This window comes from Sardina pilchardus, chromosome 4 (genome assembly GCF_963854185.1).
Source record: "Sardina pilchardus chromosome 4, fSarPil1.1, whole genome shotgun sequence".
Taxonomy (NCBI): domain Eukaryota; kingdom Metazoa; phylum Chordata; class Actinopteri; order Clupeiformes; family Clupeidae; genus Sardina; species Sardina pilchardus.
In genome coordinates this window covers 23,390,370-23,406,857 of record NC_084997.1, presented here as the reverse complement: position 1 = coordinate 23,406,857, position 16,488 = coordinate 23,390,370, and the positions used below count along the sequence as shown (strand labels likewise).

Genomic DNA, 16,488 nt, shown 5'->3' with positions numbered 1-16,488 from the left:
TGTCTCTCTGCCTCTCTCTCTCTCTTTCTCTATCCCTCTCTCTCCTCCCATTCCCTCTCTTTCTCCCTCTCACACACCCCCTCCTTGGTCCTCTCTCCCTCTGCCTCCTTCTACTACAGCCCTTTCTAACACCATCCCACCCTCTCTCTCTCTCTCTCTCTTTTCTCCTCCTCATGACATGTCTGTTCTCTCTCTCTCTCTACCTACCACCACTGCCTGTGCCCTTGTCTGTCTGCTGGGTCAGAATTGCCCTTTCTCTCACGTTCAGGTCCACTCTAATAGCCCCATAGTGTCCGGTGGGGCGACAGCACTCGGGCTCGGTGCAAACTGCTTGCTGCCTCCGTGGCTGTGACAGGTGATAGGTGACAGCTGACAGCTGACAACAAACCATTAAACATGGCCACCGGGCCTGTTAAGACACCTCTGGGGTCGGATGGCTGGGTTACTTACTTTGGTGCTGTGGACAGTTCAAGCTTTTGCACACTTCAGATGCGGCTCTTTTGTATTGATTAATTTGGATATTGGATATATTTGGATATTCGCTAAGTACTGTATGTCTATATCTGAAGGTCTGTATTGTGCTTAATTTCGTTCATTTTGTTTTTGTGTAGATCAAGGGCAGTTGATCATGTTTTTTTTTTTATAGGAACTCTGACTTCTTGATAGATTTGTCAGTTTTTGGATTGATCACTATTCAGATGGTGTTCCACTGGTCCACAGTGCTGTCATCTAGAATTACATTTGGTTTTGTAAAACTCCAGATTGTACCTGTCGTCTATCTATTTTAAAGTAGATTATCTGCTGCGCTTCCCTGTCAACCCCTTATCTGTGTGTGTGTGTGTGTGTGTGTGTGTGTGTGTGTGTGTGTGTGTGTGTGTGTGTGTGTGTAAGGACATCTATCTGAGGCGTCAGCTCTGATTGATCGCTTTGCTTCTCTAGACGTTCATCCAGTTTTCTACTCCAACAGGCTCTGTGTAAAATAGACATTGACGGATTGAAAAACTGAAAGTTACTGAAACCCTTTGTTCACTGTCCAGAAAACTGAACAAAAAAGTGTTTTGAGAACAGACAAAACTCAGAGGTTTGATCTGATGTTATTGTTGTTTTTGTTGGATTGGTCGCTGTTGTTGTTCTTGTTGTTGTTGTTGTTGACTGTGAAACAGACAGGCCATAACCAGTCTCCACCTCCTCTGTCTCTCTCTCTCTAGCAGCTGGCTGCTCCTGGCATAATTAACTCTTGTCTCTTGTGTGTGAGTGTGTGAGTGTGTGTGTGTGTGTGTGTGTGTGTGTGTGTGTGTGTGTGTGTGTGTGTGTGTATGCTTCTCTGGTTCTTTTCTAACATCTGTGTGTGTGCGTGTGTGCGTGTGTGTGTGTGTGTGTGTGTGTGTGTGTGTGTGTGTGTGTGTGTGTGTGTTTGTGTGCGTGTGTGTGTGCGTGTCATTATCCGTGTGTGTGTGTGTGTGTGTGTGTGTGTGTGTGTGTGTGTGTGCTTGTGTATTTGAGTGTTTACATACCTAAACGTGTGTGGATGTGTGGGTGTGGATGTGTGCGCGTGTGTGTGTGTGTGTGCATGTGCGAGTGTGTGTGTGTGTGTGTTTCTGTGTGCGTGCATGTGTGTGTGTGTGCTTATGTGTGCGTGTGTGTGTTTGTGTGTCACTCATAAATGGAAGTTAATTCCTCAAAGCGCTTGTGGCAGCTGGGCGAGTAGCTCCGCCCTCTCCAGGTTTAGCCCACGCTGCGCCGCCATGTTAGCCACTGTGCTGAGGGCTCAATCGTTAGCCCAGCGCCTACCATATGCAGCAGACACAGAGAGAGATGGAGGGAGAGAGGGAGAGAGGAGGAGAGATGCACAGAGAGAGGGAGAAAGGGAGAGAGCTGGACAGAGAGAGAGAAAGGAGGAGAGATGGAGAGAGAGAGGGAGAGATGGAGAGAGGGAGAGAGGAGGAGAGATGCACGGAGAGAGGGAGAAAGAGACAGAGAGAGGGAAAGAGAGAGTGAAAAAGGAGGAGAGATGGAGGGAGAGAGAGAGAGAGATGGAGGGAGAGAGATGGAGAGATGGAGGGAGAGAGATGGAGAGGCCGGTATCGGCGTAGGCCGGGCGGTACGCTGGGCTTTGATCTCTGAGAGCGCTCTCTTGTCCATGGTGTGGTCATTGTTATTATTATTATTAAGGTTTATTTAGATAGGGACAGATACAAAAACATAGACAAGCTTAAAAAGTCATCTGATGCATGCATCATAGCATTTTTAGCTGACGCTAATTTACAACACTTGTCCCTAGTGAGTTGTCTGGTGGGCCTGCGGGCCCTGCCTCGGTAATGACCATTATGGATGAGGACGGCAAAGTGGCCCTCCACATCAACGCATGAGGCTGACCGTTAAGCTGTGGACTTGCCACATCAACAGATGTGTGTATGCATACAGGCCAATGTTTAAATGTGCTCTCTCTCTCTCCTCTCTCTTCCTCCCTCTCGCTCTCTTCCTATTTCTTTCTCTCTATCTCTCTGTATCTCTCCTCTCTCTTCCTCCCTCTCGCTCTCTTTCTCTCTCTCTATTTCTTTCTCTCTCTCTCCATATCTCTCTCCTCTCTCTCTCTCTCTCTCTCTCTCTCTCTCTCTCTCTCTCCCTCTGTGTCTCTACCTGCAGTCAACACTGACACAGAAACAGCTGTGGTGAATGTCACATACGCAACAAAGGAAGAAGCGAAAGTGTAAGCCTACTTTTGAGCGACTGTGTAAAGTCTGACTCTTCTCTTTCCCCACACTTTCTCTTTTCACGTTAATTAAAAAAATAAACAAATTGGAGCAATCCAGTTTTGTTTGGTTTAGAAAATCACTACTGTTTATTTTTGTTATTGCTATCGCTGTTTGTTTTTAATCGGATTCATTCGTCTGTCACCGTGTGGAGTTCCCGACGGGGGGGGCGAAGTCCCGCTTTCATCTTTTTCTCCTCATCTTCGTCTCTCTCCGATGTCTCCCGTTGGGTCTCCAGAGCGATCGAGAAGCTGACCGGACACCAGTTCGAGGACTACTCCTTCCACGTGTCCTACATCATGGACGCGGACGCCGTCCCGCCGGCCCAGCAGCAGCAGCAGTCTCCGTGCCTGCGTCGGGGCGGGCGCTCGTCGCGCGAGCAGGACGCGTCGTCCTCGCAGCCCGGGCCGTCGGGCGGGCTGGCCTCGCAGCGCCACAAGGCCCAGCACGACTTCCCCCTGCGCCTGCTCGTGCCCACGCAGTTCGTCGGCGCCATCATCGGCAAGGAGGGCCTCACCATCAAGAACGTCACCAAACAGACACAGTCCAAGTATGTGCGGCTTTGCCAACGTTGTCCAGTCCTCCTCATCATGCACGGAACCCGTGTAACATCATAACTTCACACAAACGCAGTAAACCACAAACATTATAAATAATCTGCGTGTCTTAAATGCAGTAATACCACAGACAGAATAGTTTCCCGCAAACGTAATCACTGTTGCCTACACACAGTAATTATTTGATTTGCTGGAAATTTGTGGGGCGATAAAAAAAAAAGTTATTACATTAGCTTCCCACCGATATAATAAATCACTCATTTAGTGAAATTCTATCTGTATGTCAGTCAAAAATCCTCACCATCTAAAGAGATAGCATGACCATATAAAGCCTTTCCTTAGACTCCACATTGTGTTCACCTCATTCATCACCTTTACCGGGGGGGGCAAGCAGAGAAACATTCTCTCTCGTGTCTGTTTTTAGTTCTGTATATATTACGCTTGTGGTTTGTTGTGGGACGTTATTATGTTGGTGGGTGCTACACTTGGACTTGTTAGTAAATATCAGCATGGGCAACTTGGACGGATATGACTCAGACACGACACAAGGGCTGATTACTCCCATCTGATCTCAGATGGATCAGGTTACATAGACACCTGATGGTAGTCATTAAAGTATATTTGATATTTTTATATCTTTATGAGATCATTGAGTGTACAAGTGGCTCCATTAGACTCATCCTCACATTTACTTGAACATCTAGTCGTTTAGCAAACACGTTAACCCATGTTGATTCTGAAGCCCTTCAAGCTTTTTGTTTTTGTTGTCAACAAGGTCCTGGTTATAGTGGAGCTGTTGAGGAGGGAGTTTGGGACAATATGGCCCTTTTCTCACAGAAATGGTGTATGAATAAAGGTCTGATCTCTATTGCTGATGGCATCCTGACATTGAATTTGTGATATGTGGGCTTGTTCTTTCTCTCTCTCTCTCCCTTCCCTCTCTCTCTCTCTCTCTCTCAGGGTGGACATCCACCGGAAGGAGAACGCCGGAGCGGCGGAGAAGCCCATCACCATCCACTCCGCCCCCGAGGGCTGCTCAGCAGCCTGCCGCATGATCCTGGACATCATGCAGAAGGAGGCCAACGACACCAAGGTGTAAGTCTCCACCACCGACCGCCCACTCCACCCACTCCACCCACTCCACCCACTCCATCCACTCCTCCACCCACTCTGTGTCTGTGCATGAAACTGCACAATCACAAACACATGTGCACAAATGAAAAAAAAAAGTAAAAAAAAAAAAAAAGTGTAATAGTAACAGGGGAGCTACACCAGGCGCGTAACTGAAGCGTTCCGTACGCGAAGCGTATGCTGCAGCAGTTAATAATCACTGTAATCACTGGAAGTAGCTACACCAGAAGCGACAGTGGCGCGTACATTCGGGAAAAAAAATAGACCAGTCTTCTAAAACGTGTTTTTACGCGTCGCGAACAGAACGCTTCAGTTACGCGCCTGGTGTAGCTGTCCCCCTGTAAATGTGTAAAAATGTCGCCTCTTCAGGAAGAAGACCCAGCAGGTTCAACACGTTGCCTATCTCATTACACAATCGGACAAACATGGTGTAATGTGAAATTCCTTTCGCTGATTTGTAGCAGTGGTTCAGCTGCAACGGTCACCCAGTTCACTTGAGTATAGCTTCACATTGAAGGAGAACACATACTGTAGCATGTTTACTCCCACCTTTAGCACTTAGCATTAGATGTCCGGTTTACAAGGTTGTTAACAGGGTGTTTTAAATTCATACTTGAGCATCAGGGGCATTCTTTCAACTCAAGGTTTCACAACATCCATACAAAAAAGTTCTGCACCGTCTGGTAAACCATCTTCCTCCGCACTTTTGCCCATTGCCAACCTATCCATGGCGTTCCACAATCACAATCACATCAAGGTTGCACAAAAATCCTCCACCCCCTTAATATCTTTTTTTTTTAACCCAGTTAAGGGCAAGAAGCCTAGTTTAAAGGCTTGTTCTGCGCTAGCACGCAGTAGCCTAAAAAGTTGTGGAACCAATTCTCGGCTTCCACTGTTGTGCCCTTGAATAAGGCACTTAGGTCAATGGCCCTTGTGATATAATTGACAAGTCACTTTGGATAAGAGCATCTGCTATATGAATAAATGTAATTGTAAATATCACCGATTCTTCTCTGGGCTCTCACAGAACGGAGGAGATCCCTTTGAAGATCCTGGCTCACAACAGCCTGGTGGGCAGGCTAATTGGGAAGGAGGGCCGGAACCTGAAGAAGATCGAGGAGGAAACGGGGACCAAGATTACCATCTCCTCGTAAGTACCTCAGCTCCTGCTCGAGCTAGGCGTGCTAATTAGCAAGAGGCTAATTATCCCGATATTAAGGTTTTGTGGGCCTTTGTGAAATGCTGCTTGCTCATTTTGACTAAAATGCTCGATGTGACAGAGCAAGCAAATTGATTCAATAAACGATTTAATGTAATTGCCATAAACTCTCTCGGAGAGTATAAACTGCCGCCCACTTTACCAGCTTGTGTGAGTTTATCGTCAGCGTTCGCACGGAGTACCGGAGTCACTCACAGTAAATATTAGTTCCATGTCAGCACAGAGGGGTCTGTGGACTGTGGCCAGCCTTATTAGCTCTACCACATACGCTGAGGCCTGAGGCTGGTCAGCTAATTTGACCTGCACTGATCACAGACATTGCAGTCCTCTCTACGCACTGTCATGAAGTGGGGAATCTGCCCATTCGGGCCGTCCTCATCAATTTGGCCTAATTAAATGGCTCTGCGTGGGCAGTGGAGGTCTTTTGAGTGAACAAGTCGCCCAATTACGAGGATGCCACTGCCGACTTTGACAAGGCGGTCCCTCTCTTCAGCCAAGCCTTTCTTGAAGAGCTTTATTACACTTTCAGCTCTGCTAGTGGCCCCCTTGTCTCTGAAAGTTGTCTCTTTCTTTCCTTTTTGACAGTTGATTGTGTCATTCAGCCACAGAACTTTGAGTTTATGCCAAAGATGCGTGGGATGTGTTGAAAGTGCTAGGAACAGACTTTTAATCTCAAAAACGTCTCTCTCTCTCTCTCATCTCTCTCTCTCTCTCTCTCTCTCTCTGTAGATTACAAGACTTAACCATTTACAACCCTGAGCGGACCATCACAGTAAAAGGCAGCCTGGAGGCCTGCTGTAAGGCAGAGGTGGAGATCATGCGAAAGCTGAGGGAAGCCTACGAGAACGACATTGCTGCTATAAACGTGAGGCAATGCACAATGTCTCACAATGGGGGGGGGGGGGGGGGCTGTGAAAGGGAGGGTGGGTTCTCAGGTCTCACTGCAGAGAGAGAGGAGAGAGGATGGATTCTCCCGGGGGCTGCTGTTCTCACAACTCCTCCTCCTCACACCGCCTGGGCAGAGTCGTGCTGTCCTCTACACAGCACAAGCTTCTCAACCCGCAAGAATAAGACGTGAAGCCGCATGAGATAAACAAGTTGCGGGGAAACGTTTCCATAGCATTTGAACTCTCTCTGTCTAGATAGATAGATAGATAGATACTTACTTTATTGATCCCCAAGGGGAAATTCAAGACATGTCTACATGTATTGTAAACCGTTTACACCAATTCAACATGGCGACTGCTCTGCTAGTTTTCAATTTCTTAACACACTAGACATTATATCCACGCTGTTCTCTGTAGAGTATTTCTCGTTAACGCTGGAATCTGCAGGTGTGGTTGTTTCACACGCTTGCTCGTCCATTTTTCAGACTCATTATAATTCATGACTTAGTTGTGTGTTCCTGTGCAGGTGGACGATTGCGGGTTGAAAACAGCCATGCAATGCATTACATGCACCATTTCTTGTCACGCACGCATAGATACGCTCTCATATATGCATGAACACACAAACTCTCGTCCTAGCTGTTTTTCTCACATATGTATGTGTTCGCACATACACACACACACACACACACACACATACACACGCACGCACACTCATACCTACATAATACTCTGACGTCAATGTCCCCATTTCCCATATCATCAACACAGCTCCCTGGAGAGTTTAAAACCGACTCATCCAGCAGATTCCAGTTAGGCAGCATATTCATTTTCCGCTGGTTTTTTTTTTCATTTTTGTTTTTTTTTGTTTTTTAATATGGAATAGCCGTCCACCCATCCTCCGTCATGCGGGAATGATGTTTACTCAAAGATCAGTTTAGCGCGGAGGAGATATTTGATCAGATTCTTCCTCCATTACTCACCCTTTTCATTGTGTCAGCGGACGGTGTGAATTCCCCCATCTCTCTACCACACACATGGACTGCAGGGCTACTTTCGTAGGGAGAGCTGCCTGTCTATTGATACTGGCCGGCTCACTGATGAGGTCAGTGACAGTGACACCGGTGGCTCGGTGTGGTAAGCGTGATTGAGACGCGTCGCAGGGAAAACGTATTACGGGACGAACCCGGATTCACGGGTTGTGTGTCTTGTGTGTGTGTGTGTGTGTGTGTGTGTGTGTGTGTGTGTGTTTGTGTGTGTGTTTGTGTGTGTCTGTGTTTGTGTGTGTTGTGTGTGTGTGTTTGGGTGCGAACGTGTGTGTTTGTGTGTGTGTGTGTGTGTGTGTGTGAGAGTGTGTCTGTGTGTGTATGTGAATGTGTGCTTGTGTGTGCGAACGTGCGTGTGTGTGTGTATGTGTGTGTGTGTGTGTGTGTGTGTGTGTGTGTGCGCGTGTGTGTGTGTGTGAGTGTGTCTGTGTGTGTATGTGCATGTGTGCGTGTGTGTGCGAACGTGCGTGTGGGGCCACCTAGCGCCACTACAGAGTCACTGCACTGGGTCAGATGAATGAGCTGAGAACGAGGGAGTGGGCGGAGGAGGGACAGCAACAACAACAACACACACACACACACATGCGCACACACGCACACACACACACACACATGCGCAAGGATGCCACCCCGGCGCCTGACTGTTTTTGTTTTGTTTTCGCTTTGTTGTGTTTTGTTTACTTTTCGCTTCTCTCCTCCTCCTCCTCCTCCTCCTCCGTCAGCAACAAACCAACTTGATCCCGGGGCTGAACCTCAACGCCCTGGGCATCTTTTCCACGGGCCTTCCCATGCTGCCTCATGCTGCCGGGCCTCGAGGGGTCCCCCCTGTGCCTCCTGCGGGATACAGCCCTTTCCTGGTGAGTCTGCTGGGGCGGGCCAGGCGCCTTGCCGGGTCACAGGGTGGGTGGGTGGATTGGATGGGTGTTTGTGTGGTGGGTGTTTGTGGCCGTGGGTCTGTGCTGTAGTGTGAGGAGTGGGTACTGTGTGGGAGGGAGGGAGGGAGGGGGCGGGAGGGGGGAGGGGGGGGTTCATGGATGAGCCGTGATCCTCCTCAGAATTCCCCTTCCACCAGTGCGAGGCATGAGTCATAGGCTACACACACTCACACACTGCAGCACTCACCAGAAAACTCTCCCACACACACACACACCCTATCCCAGAGTCTTTCCGTTACTGATACACACTGTGTGTGTGGCCCGTGGGGAGTGATTTGGTGTGTGTGTGTGTGTGTGCCTATTATGTCTGGTGTGTGTGCATGTTTGACACCAGTTGTCTTTCATTTATGTTCCTCGTCACTGCAGTCAGTGAACTGTTGTTGTTTTGGACCCTAGCCTACCTTTAACTGATGACTTCCTGTGCACTACTCATTGGCTCATGCTCATTTGTTTTTTTTTTGCGTCCACAGAGTCCCTCGTCACATCTAAGTGGCTTATATGGAGTTCCTCCAGCCAGTGCCATCACCCACCAGCACACGGTCAGTCCCCTGTCCCCCCATGTGTCTAACACACACCAGGGATGTGTGTACCCTAATTTTCCAACTATTAGCCACGGCTTATGCATTGATTTTACAAAATTTCTTCAGCTTTGAGGATAATAATACGGGGGTTAGTTAAATATGGTATTAATATGGTTTTGTTTCTTTTAACTTGCACAAAACACTGCTCTGCGGCTTATAGCTAAACAGTGTGGCTAATACACAGGCCATTACTGTAGATACTCTCGCTAGACAGCTAGCACTTTTTTGTTAAATGCCGTGGTGTGGAGCACTCTGAAAGAGGCCACACTAGTCGCGTAGTTCACTTGTGAATACCTTTCCGCACCTTATTGTCTTGCTTTAGTTAATCTTTTCTGTTGCGTTTTTAAGGTCAAGCACTTTTGTTATATGGCTGTCCACACTCCTTCATTAAACCTTTAAGAGCCCCTAGTTAAAGGAGAGAGCCAGAGAGCAATAATCTTGTGAGCCTCAATTGTAACATCCCGATCTGCTACAATAAAATGTATTGATGTTACATTGAAAGAAAGCTCTGATTCGTCAGACGTCTGTGCACTTGTATTCCTTCACTCTTCAGCTCATTCAGCTACTCATTTGCATACATTTTAGACTCAAAAAAAGAAGTGATGAGTAGATTAGCTGGATTTTTTTTTTTTTTTTCATGGCTAATTCTTAGCAGAGGCAGCCTTTCTAATCTTTGGACAGATGGCTTAGCTGCAGGGTTAGAGTGGAGTCTGGTTGACATTTCCAACGCTGATTTTTCTCTATTCTCTCTCTCTCTCTGTCTCTCTCTCTCTCTCGCTGTTCTCCCTCTTGTTGTCCACAGTCAGCTCCAGAACAGGAGGTGGTCTACCTCTTTATTCCAACTCAGGCTGTTGGGGCAATTATCGGCAAAAAGGGCCAGCACATTAAGCAACTCGCACGGTTCGCCGGAGCGTCCATTAAGGTAAGAATCGGCCGCCTGTTTACCTCCGCGCGCTCCCGAGTTGTCGGTGCGCACGGTTGGCCCTGTCCAGCCCCCGAGTCTCTGTTTTGGCACACGGCTACCGTGACCTCGGCCAGACGACTGTGATAATTGCTCTGGCCAATTAGAGTGCGGCCCAGAGAGAGTGAGAGAGAACGGAGAGGAGAGAGAAGAGAGAGAGAGGGAAAGACAGAGAGGACAGAGAGAGACAGAGGGAAAGGAGAGAGGGAAAGAGAGAGAGAGACAGAGGGAAAAGAGAGAGCAGAAAGAGAGAGGGAAAGAGAGAGAGAGAGCGAAGAGGAGAGTGGTCGGAGCACTCGCATGCGATGCACTGATGCGCCGGATGGTGTCGGAGTCGGCAGACACTCAGAGGACGGGAATGCGAAGGCCCCTTTTGACTCATGTGAAAACACTTCCTCTCTGTGGCTGCCAGCCGGAGGCTGAGTCACGCGAGGATGTTTTAAACGTTTTTTGCCGCCTTCGCTCGCCGAGAGCCATTCACCAACCAGATTGGACCGGCGGCCCAGGCATTCCTCAAGATCACCCCCAACCCCCCGCCCCCCTCCTCCCCCCCCAACCATTTTTATGGCCACTAGGCAGGGTTCCCATGCACCATGAAAACACTGGAACGCACTCGCCCTATGAGACAAACTCATTTAAGCCCTTGGAATTTGCTGAAATGTGACTGGCGTTTTATGGCTCACTCTGTTTTCCTGTTGTTGTTGTTGTTGTTGTTGTTGTTGTTGCCCTCATCCAGATTGCGCCGGCAGAGAGCCCTGATGTCACCCAGAGGATGGTGATTATCACAGGGCCCCCGGAAGCCCAGTTTAAGGTGAGGGGCCTTCTAACACATCCCCGTCATCACACGCACACGTTAATTAGGGCAGTCAACAGCTCCATGTGATCTTGAACAGCATGTGATTGATGTTACCCATACCGTAAAGTGTGTTTGACTTTGTGTGTGCGTGTGTGTGTGTGTGCGTGTGTGTGTGTGTGTGTGTGTGTGTGTGTGTGTGTGTGTGTTTATGTGTGTGTGTGTGTGTGTGTGTGTGTGTGTGTGTGTGTGTGTGTGTGTGTTTATGTGTGTGTGTGTGTGTGTGTGTGTGTGTGTGTGTGGATGTGTGTGTGTGTGTGTGTGTGTGTGTGTGTGTAAAGGGTTGTGTCTGTAAAGGGTTGTGTCTGTTGTCTGCAGTTATTGTGGGCATATTACACTGTATATCTGGAAAATATGTTGTTTTTTCTATCCTTGAAATGCAGCACCCATAATGAACTGATTAGATCTGTTAATATCTGAGAAGACTCATAATGTAGAATCCAACAGTGAAGTCTTTGACATGTGTTTGTCCAACAACAGGCTCAGGGCAGGATATTTGGGAAGCTGAAGGAGGAGAACTTCTTCACGGCGAAAGAGGAGGTCAAGCTGGAGACGCATATCAAAGTGCCCTCCTCTGCCGCTGGCAGGGTCATTGGCAAAGGTGGCAAAACGGTGAGGAGGCTCAACAAACAGCTGATGGGGTAACGGCCAGTGGCACTGACTGTGGTGCCACCATGTTGCCTGGGCTTACTGTTGTATATCAAAAACATGCTTTGAAATAAAATGAGCTTTTCTCAGTGGAAATCATCACGATCACCAACTCAGTACATAAACATCAACATTAGAATCAGCTGGTTTAAATGAATGGTTGGCACAGATATGTGGTAGGACTTTTACTTTCGGAAACTGGATTTTTTTCCACCTCTGCCATTAGGATGTGTTGACAGGATGTGGTCAGTAGTGTTCTGTGTGGATCACTGAAAGAACTGTCACAAGTGTGAGGAGGAAGTGACACAGGTGGAGATGAGTTTGCACTTCCCTTCAGAGTATCTAATAGTCTGTGTATCGCATTGTTCTTCGCAGGTGAATGAATTGCAGAACCTCACCAGCGCAGAGGTCATTGTGCCTCGGGACCAAACACCTGACGAAAATGACGAGGTCTTTGTCAAAATCAGTGGTCATTTCTTCGCTAGCCAGGTGTGTGAACGCTACTCTTGTTTAGAGAACATCTCTGTGTACACTGTCGTACATGTGCATTCTTCTACCTTGCGTTACATTTCATCATACTGTTATACGAACACCCACAAAAGTTGAGTAAATATTTCATATCAAATCTCACATTATTTTATCCACCACTAAACTACACTCCTGGTTCACACCAAAGATGAAGTTGCACACAGAACTGCAACTGCACAACAAACTCACTGAGGAACATGAAAAGAAGCTTTTCTGAGCCCATTCTTTGGTGAAGAAGATAATTCCTCTTGGAGATGAGACCAAGAGGAATTTGATCAGATTGGGTCAAGCATGTTTGGCGTGCACAGGAGAACCACACATCAGTAAACACCACCACAACAACACTTAAGTAAAACACTGTGAACACCACCACAACAACACAAGTAAACACCACAACAACACATCAGTAAACACCATCACAACAATGCATAAGTAAACACCACAACCACACATCAGTAAACACCATCACAACAATGCATAAGTAAACACCACAGCAACACATAACACCATCACAACACATCAGTAAACACCATCACAACACATCAGTAAACACCACCACAGCCACACATCAGTAAACACTGTGAATAATGCCGCCACAACAACACATCAGTAAACACCATCACAACAATGCATAAGTAAACACCACAACCACACATCAGTAAATACTGTGAATGCCGCCACAACAACACATAAGTAAACACCACAACAACATATCAGTAAACACCATCACAGCAACACATAAGTGAACACCACAGCAGCACAAAAGTTAAACACCACAACAGCAACACTACCGCACAGTCGTAAAGGTGAAGCAGGTAGGAGGCAGTGTGGTAATTCGGGGCACTATTGTATTAAAGTGCAAAAAAATTAAAGTGTTGCAGAGATATTTATAGATGGCACTCTGAACGTGTGTGAATATACCAAATTACTGGCTGGCAAAAGAACTCCCAGTCAAGGAGCTTGGCAGCGGATGAATGATCCGTCATGATAATGACACAAAGCACAATGACGAAATTATGCAAGAGTTTTTCTAAAGAAAAAAAGAAAGCTGCACCCTGGCCAAGTGCATCACTTGACTTAGAATAAAAGAAAACCTTTGGGATATTTTAAAGAGTAAAGCAACACAACCCTGTCTAGCAACGAGTTGCAGATACGTCTTTCCAGGAATTGGCGTTGGTATTCTCCCATGCTAAGGAGGACGTAGAGTTTTCCATGAGGGCAAATACCCTAGCCTGGTTTCACCAGATTCACTCATGAGGTTTCACCTCGTGAAGAAATTCTGGTTACTCTCCATTGGGAAATGTTTCCAACCCGGCATCATAATGGATATGAACTTTGCGTTAACTTTGGTTAGGCAGGACCACCAGGATTCCTAACATTACTTCCTGCTTCGCCTAACTGATAATAAACCGCATCAGCTGTCAGGAAATAATTTATTTACATGTGCTGTAAAATTTTACACATTCTTGCGACTGCAATGTTTTGGTGGTTGCAGGCATTGCTACTACCATTTACCACAGCCACTTTCGATTTTGAGACTAATGTGTCATCCCTCTCGTCACTAAGTGGCCAGCCATCCTGATGTCTGAGGGAAATGTTAATGCTTTGAAAGGATTGTGTGGTCGGAGCAGGCTTCAGTCAGTGTCTTATTTCTTTTTTAGAGTGCTTCGCCAACAAATAAGTGACATCAAGGACGAAAAAAGCCGCACTTTGCATACAAATGTGTTTATTGCACCGGGCCGTTTTGGCTTAGCACAGTGTCGCTTTTCTTCCTTAATGCACTGAAAGGAGCCAGGACTAGTGTCTGAAAGTAATACGAAAATGAGTGGCGATACCAAGGTGGGCGGGACAAGGGAGCCAGGCTATAAGCACTCTTCTGTTCATCTTCCCTTTCTTCCGTCTAAAGTCGACATACTAATCCTATATCTGACATTATTATGATTTTTTGTTTTTTTCCTTCTGCAGGCTAGGAGGTAAATAAGTGCAATAAACACATAACCTTTCATAAAATTGTGATCCTCATTTTATCCAGAATTGCGCAGCCCTATACAAAACATAGATTTATATTATTTATATTATATTAGCTGCCTGTCCACGGAATACACTGTAAACAAGCCTCTGTAGACAGCCCAGGCTCCAAAAACCACAACAAAAAAAGCCTGATGCAGCCTAGACCATGAAACATAACAAACTTCTCCAGCCATTCACAGACGAGATGTGCATTCAATCAGAGTTTCAGTTGGATGGGAGGGATGGGGAGGGAACGTCAACAGAAGTGTTTTGAACATCAACAGAATTGACGTTACCCAGCATCGCTTATAGCACCTTTAGCAAGATTTGTAATTTGATCCGAAGCTGTAATAAGAAGTAATATCTTTGTCTTGTGACTCAGCTCTAGATTGCACATACAAGACATTCAATCACCTTTTGTGTGTCATATATTGTATAGCAGTATGAGAAAGCCGAAGCATTTGACATAGCTCTGGAAAATGGGAAAACTTGAATAGATTGTCTGACAGGTGTAACACTGTATCTTTGTGTTGGAATAGGAGTGTTCCATGGAGAGTATGGAACAGTTCACTAAAGTGTGTGTGTGTGTGTGTGTGTGTGTGTGTGTGTGTGTGTGTGTGTGTGTTGCAGACTGCACAGCGGAAGATCAGGGAGATCATCCAGCAGGTGAAGCAGCAAGAACACAAGCACCAGCAGGGGGGTCCTGTGCCACGCCATGCCAAGTGACCGGCAGGGCCGCCCCAGCGGGCACCAGCCAATGAATGTAGCCCTCCCAACTGGAGCGAGAGAACGAGCAAGAGGGAGAACGAGAGAGCGAGAGAGGGAAGAGTGGAGGAGAGCGAGGCGGAGGAGAGTCAGAGGGGAACGAATGGGACAGACGAGAGGAAGACCAGCGGCATCGGGAACAAAAGAATAACCAAAGAACTTCACATGGGGGAAAAGGTGTGAGCCAAAGGCTAACGGGGCTAAGTGGGCTGCCAGCCTAAGAGGGCTGTGGATATATGCGGAGAGACCTGACTGTTCAAAAACTACCACACACTCACGCACACACACTCACTCTCACACGCACACACATACACACATACATACAGACACACTCTGTTCACACATGTGCTAAAACATTGACAAAAAATATGACAAAAATGACAAAAAAAAAGTGTATGGAAAGAATTGGGTATCTGTTGTGTTCACAAGTTTAAAAGCAGGAAGCATCATCCTCCTGTGTTAGGTTATCTCATTTAGTTGGACTAACATAGGCCTAACAACCAGACTGACAAGAAAAGCTCCGTTCACACTCACAGTATGTACATTCATGCATAGTGTTTGAGGGTTTTGGTGTAGACTTAGGTACAGGTGTGGAATAGTGACTGAGATATTTGTTTTTTTTATTTCACCATCGGTTTTGATGCTAAGATTGCAAGTGTCGGTTTCCTTAGCAGTATTAACAAATGTTAGAACAAATATACTGTTATATACTGAAAAGATGTACTGTTAATCTTGTTTATACATGGAGTATATAAGCACTTATATACAGACTGATGTGTATATTTGTGTATACATATAATAGTTGTATGTATATAACAGTATATTTTTTCATAGATGATAAAGATCTTTTAAAAAGAAACTTGGGAGGGACGGGAGCTCTGGGGCATATTTAGGGGGAAGAGTTTGATTCATATCTATTATTTGTTTGCAAGTGAGATCATATTTAAAGTGAAACAAAGATACGCAAAAGCATTGACAACCTTAGAAGAGAGAAAGACAACTTACAGTAGTGGATCATTCAGATTCATGTTATTCAGCCTGTGCGTGCCAACAGGAGGATCTGATGTCCCTGTGAACCTGCTCTTAGTTCACACATCCAACGCTGGTTAGTTGCGTTTTGTTGTTGCTAACGTTTCAGTCTGTTTGCTTAACTTTCTTTTTTTTCACTCTTGGGTGCCGTCATCAGCATCAGCTGATGTCTGTGTTGTTGTTTTTTGTTGTTGTTGTTGTTGTTGTTTTTGCTTTCTTTTGTTGCGTCACAGTGAAGTTCCACATTGCCTGTGATATTACCTTGCAGCCTTTTTTGACTTTGGCTTCTACACGGCTGATTTGACTGCCTCTTCTCTGTTAAGAAGATGAAGACGTGAGAGAAATCATTACGGAGAGCGTGAGACTGTAGGCCTATATATCAATATACACATATACACATCATACGAGGAGAGTGACCGCTCATTTAGATATTTTTGCGGGACTGTTTGTGTCGTATAGGATGGTCTGTTGAAGCCTCCTCAAATGGGAGACAGAATCTCAAACCAAGCGTGGAGTTCGTCTGTCCCCGTGCGTTTTGTCATACCCTGAGCAGCAGTAAGAAATGGCGTGCAGACGCGTGTGACA

The 16,488-nt window shown here is 46.4% G+C and overlaps 1 protein-coding gene across 1 annotated transcript in view; it reads left to right on the top strand.

Annotated features, from left to right (window-relative positions):
- igf2bp2a (insulin-like growth factor 2 mRNA binding protein 2a) overlaps positions 1-16,488 on the top strand; it is a 52,602-nt gene extending 36,114 nt beyond the window's left edge. The window contains exons 5-16 of the mRNA XM_062534681.1: positions 2,647-2,710; positions 2,992-3,303; positions 4,271-4,405; positions 5,469-5,591; positions 6,390-6,525; positions 8,316-8,450; positions 8,999-9,067; positions 9,912-10,031; positions 10,807-10,881; positions 11,404-11,535; positions 11,947-12,060; positions 14,740-16,488. Coding sequence (XP_062390665.1) covers positions 2,647-2,710; positions 2,992-3,303; positions 4,271-4,405; positions 5,469-5,591; positions 6,390-6,525; positions 8,316-8,450; positions 8,999-9,067; positions 9,912-10,031; positions 10,807-10,881; positions 11,404-11,535; positions 11,947-12,060; positions 14,740-14,835 — 1,511 coding nt within the window. The 3' untranslated portion in view covers positions 14,836-16,488. The remainder of the gene's footprint in view (positions 1-2,646; positions 2,711-2,991; positions 3,304-4,270; positions 4,406-5,468; positions 5,592-6,389; positions 6,526-8,315; positions 8,451-8,998; positions 9,068-9,911; positions 10,032-10,806; positions 10,882-11,403; positions 11,536-11,946; positions 12,061-14,739) is intronic.